This window comes from Chelonoidis abingdonii, chromosome 11 (assembly GCF_003597395.2).
Source record: "Chelonoidis abingdonii isolate Lonesome George chromosome 11, CheloAbing_2.0, whole genome shotgun sequence".
Classification (NCBI taxonomy): Eukaryota; Metazoa; Chordata; order Testudines; family Testudinidae; genus Chelonoidis; species Chelonoidis abingdonii.
The window spans coordinates 17,025,271-17,032,312 of NC_133779.1; the positions used below are offsets into that span (position 1 = coordinate 17,025,271).

The window sequence follows — 7,042 nt, forward strand, 5'->3', positions numbered from 1 at the left end:
AATGAAGAGAGATCCCCAGCTTGCCCATACTCCCTCCACATTTACAGCCCCTCTTCTCTCTCATGCTCGGCCCCTGTATCCCCTTCCCACAACGACCTCCCTTCCGCCCCCGTCTCACCGCCGTATTCTCCCCTCAGCCCCCGTCCTTCCTAGCTGGGTCCCTGTTATCATACCAATCACCCGCAGCCGTCCGTACCCGTCATGGCCTCTATCCCTTCCTTCCAGCTCAGCCAATCTCCTCCCTAGCCCCTCCATGCTGGGCCTGGTACCCTCCCGCAGCCCCCTTCCCCAGTCTGGGCCCTCCTTCTACCCCCTTCCACCTGAGGCCCTATACCTCCGGTCTCTCGGCACGTCCTCCTCCTCACCTGAGGCCCCATATCCCTCCCCCTCCAGCTGGCTCCTATTCGTATCACCTCCCCCATACATGCCCTGACAACCTTCCCTTGTCCGTCAAGATTCCATCAGCAGAGCCCTCCGCTGACCTCGGCTTGGGGCACTCTCTCAGGTCACCTATCACTTGGGTCCCCCATTCCCATGCCTTGCATGTACAGTGAGTCACTAGAACCCTGCCAGCAACGACCCCTACTGCTGCCCTCCCATACACACCCACGCTAGGAACTGAGGCACAAGTGTTCAGTAAGGGAACAATCACTAGGATACCCCTGCTTCGTTCACTCACTCCCGACCCGTCATCCTCCACAATGGCGGTGGTGTTGGGGCGGGTGTGGGGCAGTGGTGGGGGTTTCCAGCTGTCAGGCCATGTCTGCTGTGGTGGGCAAGCAGGGCTGATCTCAACCTCTACATCCCCCATTCCTTACCGTATCCTCTTATCAGTCAGGTTCCCGGATCGCCCCCCATCTGGTACTCCTGGTGACACAAGAAGATATGATTTCTCCTGCGAGTGGACCGTTCGGTACCCCCTGCATTGGCCCGCCCTTCAGGTTCCCCCACCCCTCGTCCGGCCCCCCTCCAGTACCTCAGCCCCACCCCACTCTCTCTGACCGCCTTTCCCACACCATAGCCCACATCCCCTGACCACCAACACTCTCGTTCCCCAACCAATCTCTCATCACCCCCTCACAGCCCATTGTCCCCCACACACTCTATGTGGCCCGTGCCACTAGCCCCTTCCTGCTCACCCCTCACCACTACTTCCCACCTGACCTGGTCTCTCCCTGTCCCCCCAGTTTGCCCTGAATCTCTGAGTTCCGAGTCTTACAACCCCCGAGGAAGTTTTCCTGGATGAGGCACAACTGCCCCCTACACCACCTGCCCCCTTGACCCGAGATGAGTGCCCCCCCCCTGAGACTCTCATCAACACCACAGGGTTTCCCCTCACCCCGTGGCTTGGGTCTGTCTAACCCCCCATTCTCTAACCTCAGCGGGAACTGACACCCAAGGGCCCGCTCTAACGACCCCTCACGAGCTGCCTGGTTGTCCCGCCACGCCCGAGCTGGGGTGGCCGTGGGCCTCCCAGGCAGGTGAAATCTGACACACCCCCCAATCACCCCTCCCTGCCCCCCAGCACTGACTCCCCCTCTTTTCTCACCCCCGCCCCCCAGCAGGCAAGTCGACCTTCCTGAAGAGCCAGCTGGTGCCGGCCGGTTACGCCTACGCCAACCGGGTAAGGGGGGCCGGTGGGCTGCACCCCCCCCCCACCAGCGGGGGCTGGGCTCCCCCCATTAACCTTCCCCCTTCCCCCCAGGACACGCTGGGTTCCTGGCAGAAGTGTGTGGCGCTGGTGGCGGCGGCACTGCGCCAGGGGAAGAGTGCAGCCGTGGACAACACCAACCCTGACCCCGAGTCTCGCCGTAGGTACGGGGGGTCCCACGGGGCGCGGGGGAGGGGGGGAGAACTCCTGTCTTCCCCTCCCCCCATCTCTTCTGCCTCCCTCTCAGGTACATTGAATGTGCCCAGGACGCCGGGGTCCCCTGCCGCTGCTTCCTCTTCACCGCCACCCTGGAGCAGGCCAAGCACAACAACCGGGTGAGCAGCGCCCCTGGAGGGGACAGGCCCTGCGCCCCAGTCCCTGCCCTGGGGCTAGGGGGAGCCAGCACCCCCTAGAGGGGACAGGCCCCTGCCCCAGTCCCTGAGCCAGCCAGATGGGAGCCGGAGTCCCCTGGAGGGGACAGGCCCCGTGCCCCAGTCCCTGCCCCATGGCCAGATGGGGGCTGGTGTCCCCTAGAGGGGACAGGCCCCACACCCCATTCCCTGCCCCCCCCCCGTGACAGGAGCTCATTTCTGTTTCCAGTTCCGGGACCTGACAGCCTCGGGCCACGTCTCGGTCACAGATGTTGTGCTGAACAGCTACAAGTGAGTGTGGGGGTGGGAGGGCCTGGCTGGGGGGGCGGGGGAGGCAGTTCCCCCTGTTAACCCCTTGCCTCCCTCTCCCCCCAGGAGTAAGTTTGTGGAGCCGTCGCTGAGCGAGGGCTTTGCCCAGATCCTGCGCGTTCACTTTGTGCCGCGCTTCGCCGACGCCCGCCAGGAGGCGCTGTACCGCCAGTTCTCCGAGGGCTGAGCTGCGCCCGCCCCCTGCAGCAGCACCTCAATAAAGAGAGAGCAGGGCCCCCGCCTCCTGCTGTCTGTTGGGGGGAGAGATGGAGCCTACCCACCCCCTTCCAAGAGGCTGTTCTGTGCCTCAGTTTCCCTGTGGGCTTCGCCTTGCTCGGTGCTGGAGGGGGGAAGGACCTATCTCTTGCGAGAAGACAGAAGGGGGGGAGCACACAAGGATTTCTCCTGCTCTGACCCCCCCCCCCCCCCACACACACAGTGGGAATGTTTTTGCTGGGGTGGGAGCAGTGACGAGGGGAGGTTTGCTGGGACTGGCTGCATTGGGGAAGGGATTGTACCGGAGGGGGGGACGGGGGGGCTGGTTGGAGGCCAGGTGCCATCTCTGCTCAGGGAACTGGACAGAGGATACACAGGCTGGGGGAGGGGCCCCCCGCTGGACCTAACTAAAGGGGATCCTGGTCTGTACCCACAAGCTGTTTTGGGTGGTTCCTGTTACCGGCCGGCTGAGAGTCCTGGTGCATCGCAGGAAGTGGGGGGGGGGGAAGGGCGCAGACCCCCACCCCCCAGGGAGTCTGGCCACCAGCACCGCTTTACCCTCCCAGCCCAGAGCGTTTGCCCCCCTCCCACCTTTGAGGGCGGAGTCTCTCTGGAGGTGTGGTGCCCTGCAAGGGGTGGAGCCTGTCCTGGGGGCGTGGCCTGATTCAATGCACAGCTCTCTGAGCAACAGCCAACGCCCTCAGGGAGGGGCAGGAAGCCCGGACTCCTGTGTTCCATCCCTGGAGGGGGGCGAGGGGGGTACAGCACAGGCAGCGGAGGGGGGGCAGGGACAGCAGGTTTATTGACAGCTGCAGCACCCCCACACACGTGGGGGGCGCTGCTCTCAGATCAGGTCCATGAGGATGTCGTCTTCCATGACACTGGGCGGCTGCACCTGCTGCAGGCCAGGCTGGGGGCCTGGGCCGCGGGGCCCTGGGGGCATCAGCATCTGACCTGGGGAGAGGAGAGAGATGCTGAGGGGGCGGGATACATAGGTGCCCCTCACCAAGCCCTGGGATGGGGGTGGGTGTGTTCAGATCCTGACCCCCCCCCCCCCTTACCTGGCAGTGGGGCCCGCGGGGCCATCTGGCCTGGCCATTGCTGCCCAGGCGCCTGGTGCATGAGTGGCTGGCCAGGGAGCTGCAGCGGCTGCTGCCCCATAGCCTGCCCCATGGCCTGATGAGGCAGCAGCCCCTGGGACGCCTGCTGCAGGTGGTGCAAAGGCTGCTGTGACTGCGGGACTCCGGGCTGGGGCTGTAAACAAACCGGGGGGGGGCTGTTAGCCTCTTACGACCCTGGAACTCACCCTGATCATCTCCTGAACCCCCATAACTGAGCCCTGTGCCCCCACCCTGAACTCACCCTTCCCTGCTGGGTGGGGGGCAGCAGCATGCCAGGTGTGGGGGGTGCTGTTGGGGCCCGGGGGCACATGTGCCAGGCGGTGGGGGTCACTCTCTGAGCCTGGAGATTTTCTGTGGGCCCAGGGGGCGCGTCGGTCACTGCTTTGTATGACTAGAGTTGCCAGGTGGGGGGCTGTCTGGGCCGGGGAGTGTGCCAGGATGGGGTGGCATCTATCTGGGGCCGGGGCGGATACGATTGGGACGGGTGGTGCTGTCTGGAGGTCCTGGTAGGGGGCAGGTTGCCGGCTAAATTGAGGGGGGGCACTGTTGGGGTCAGAGGGGCACGTTTGCCCAGGCTGGGGTTAGGGGTGCTGTCTGAGCTGGGAGGGGGGCAGCCATGCGGCTGGGGCACTATCTGGGGTCCTGGGGGGCAGCGTGCCGGCTGGATGGGCCTGTCTGGGGCCGGGGGGGCAGCGCGTTATGCGGGCTGGGGGATGCTTGTCTTAGGGCCAGGAGGGCAGTTGTGCCCAGGCATGAGGGCGCTGTCCTTGGGGTCTCGGAGGGGCACGTGCCAGGCTAGGGGTAGGGGTGCCTGTCTGGTGTCCTGGGGGGCCGTCCGGGAATGGGGGCGCCTGTCTGGGCCCGGGGAGGGGCCAGACGTGTCGGGTTTGGGCGGGCGCGTCTGGCAGGCCCGGGAGGGGGCAGCGTGCCGGGTTGGGGCGCCTGTCATGGGCCGGGGGGCACTGTCTGGGGCCGGGGGGGCAGCGTTGCCGCGCGGCTGGGGTGCTGTCTGTCCAGGATGGGGGCAGTTGTTGCCATGGCTGAGGGGGGACACTGTCGGGCCGGGGAGGGCAAGTGGTGCCAGCTGAGTGGGCACTAGTCTGGGGTCCCTGGGGGGCAGCGTGCCAGGGCTGAGGGCGGTGCGTGTCTCAGGGGTGAGTGCGGGAGCAGGCAGGACTGGGGGGCTGGTGGATCACTGGGGGAAGTCCGTTACCAGGCTAGAGGGCTGGTGCTGTCTGGGGTCGAGAGGTGCAGCTGCCAGGCTGAGGGGGGGGCACTGTCTGGGGTCCTGGGGGGGCGCGTGGCCAGGCGAGGGGAGGGGGGCCGCATGTCGGGGCCACGAGGCATGACATGCCAGCTAAGGGGTGCGCTGTCATTGGGGTCGCTGGGGGCAGCGTGCCGGGCTGGGGTGCTGGTCTGGGGCCTGGGGGGCAAGCGTGCCGGGCTGGAGGGGTGCTGATCCGGGGTCTGGGCGCAAGCGTGCTGGGCTGGGTGCTGTCCTGGGCCAGGAGGGGGCAGTGGCCAGTCTGAGGGGGCACTGTCTGTGGTCCTGGGGGGCACGATGCACACTAGGGTAGGGGTGACTGTCGGGGTCCTGGGAGTGGCAGCGTGCCGGGCTGGGGGCGCAGCTGTCTGGGCTGGCGCCTCGTCGGCGCAGCTACCAGGCTGAGGGCAGCGCTGTACCTGGGGTCCAGGAGGGGGCAAGCTGCCGGGTTGGGGGCGCTGTCTGGGCCCGGGGGGGCAGGCGTGCTGGGTTGGAGGGCGCTGTAATGGGGCCGGGGGGGCACGTGCCGGCTGGGGTGGTGCTGTCTGGGGTCCCGATGATGGGGCAGTTGTGCCAGGTGGGCACGGGGGCTGGAAGCAGCTGATCGGGTGGTTGCTGGCCTGGGGGGGCACGTTGCCGCGGTGGGGCGCTTGTCCTGTTGCCGATGGGGGGCAGGCTGCCGGTTGGCGGGCGCTGATCTTGTGGCCCGGGCGGCGGGGCAGCGGATGCCGGTTGGGGGGCGCTGTCTGGGGCTCGGGGGGGCAGCGTGCTGGTTGGGGGCCGTGTCTGGGCCGGGGGGGCAGCGTGCGGGGTGGGGCGGTGTCTGGGGGAGAGCGTGCGGCTGGGGGGTCGACAGGAGGGGCAGTTGTGTGCAGGCTGAGGGGGGCACCTGTCGGGGGCCGAGGGGGCAGCGTGCCGGACTGGGGTGCGTCTTGGGTCCAGGAGGTTGGCACTGTGCCAGGCTGAGGGGGGGCACTGTCATTGGGGGCGGGGGCAGTGTCCAGGCTGAGGGCAGGCGCTGTTCTGGGTCTGGGGGGGCAGCAAATAGCCGGAGCTGAGGGTGCGCATGATCTGGGGTCCAGAAGGGGCAAGGTGTCTGGGCTGGGGTGCTGTCTGGGGCCGGGGGGGCAGCATGCAGGGCTCAGGGGCGCTGTCTGGGGCCCGGGGGGGGCAGCAATGCAGCGGTGAGGGTGGCTGTCTAGGCTTGCGGGCATGTGTAGAGGGTGGCTGATGTGATGGGTGGTGTTGGATGGCGGGAGGAGGTGCTGCCTGCTGGACAGCGCTGAGATCCAGATGGGGTTGGGGTCCGGCTCGGTTATTAGCCCCCCCATGCTGCGCAAGCTTCATGTCACCCAGTGCCGGCCACAGGTGCGCTCCCCACCGGGCCCCATCTTATGTACGACGCAGCGGCAGCAAAGTCTGGTGAAGTTTTCGCTGGGGGGGGGGGGGGTGTCCTCTCTAGCACACGCCACTGCTGGGGATCTCCTACATGGACTGGGCTCACTGGGAGGGTGTGGGTGGTTTGTCCTCAGCCCTAGTTGTCTGCAGGAGGGGAGAGGACTCAGACCTCTGGGGGCTGGGAATGGGTCTGACCCTCTCCCCCGCCTCAGTTGCTAGCTCGGTGCACCAGTCACAGGCGCAGCCACGCAGCAGCAGGCGGCCCCAGCTTGCCCCCCAGCCCCCCGGCCACCTGGCCCCCCCAGGGTGGGCCACAGGCCACGCAGGGGGGGCCCTCGTGCGACCCATGACCCGGTGCCAACCTCAGCCCGCAGCCTTTCTGCTCAGCCAGACAGCTGTGAGTAACCCCCTGCCCCACACTGGCACCCCCATAGCACCCGCTCCTCCCCGGCAGCCCCCATCTCAACGCAGCAGTCTGGTACGCAACCCCCCCAGCAGAAGCCATCCACTGAGCCCCCCGTGACGCCCCATAAGCGCCAGCCCTGAGCCCCTGATGGGCCCACCTTCACCCCAGTGGAGCCAGGTCCCCCATGTCTCCTCTGCTCAGGTCCTCCCCCTCCCCATTCCTGAGGTGGGCGGAGCGGGCGGGGGCCTTCGGAAGGGGCAACCCATAAGAAGGCCGAGGGGAGTGCGGGGTGTTGGCTCAGCTCCC

At 67.2% G+C, this 7,042-nt stretch overlaps 2 protein-coding genes across 2 annotated transcripts in view; one reads left to right on the forward strand and one right to left on the reverse strand.

The window, feature by feature from the left end:
- PNKP (polynucleotide kinase 3'-phosphatase) overlaps positions 1-2,565 on the forward strand; it is a 6,603-nt gene extending 4,038 nt beyond the window's left edge. The window contains exons 9-13 of the mRNA XM_075071275.1: positions 1,556-1,624; positions 1,706-1,815; positions 1,899-1,986; positions 2,252-2,313; positions 2,398-2,565. Of these exons, the coding sequence (XP_074927376.1) occupies positions 1,556-1,624; positions 1,706-1,815; positions 1,899-1,986; positions 2,252-2,313; positions 2,398-2,518 (450 nt within the window). The 3' untranslated portion in view covers positions 2,519-2,565. The remainder of the gene's footprint in view (positions 1-1,555; positions 1,625-1,705; positions 1,816-1,898; positions 1,987-2,251; positions 2,314-2,397) is intronic.
- Positions 2,566-3,331: 766 nt separating this feature from the next.
- The window catches only part of MED25 (mediator complex subunit 25), a 13,605-nt gene continuing 9,894 nt past the window's right edge, over positions 3,332-7,042 (reverse strand). Inside the window, exons 14-15 of the mRNA XM_075071276.1 lie at positions 3,609-3,823; positions 3,332-3,501 (exon numbers count right to left, since the gene is read on the reverse strand). Of these exons, the coding sequence (XP_074927377.1) occupies positions 3,392-3,501; positions 3,609-3,823 (325 nt within the window). The 3' untranslated portion in view covers positions 3,332-3,391. The remainder of the gene's footprint in view (positions 3,502-3,608; positions 3,824-7,042) is intronic.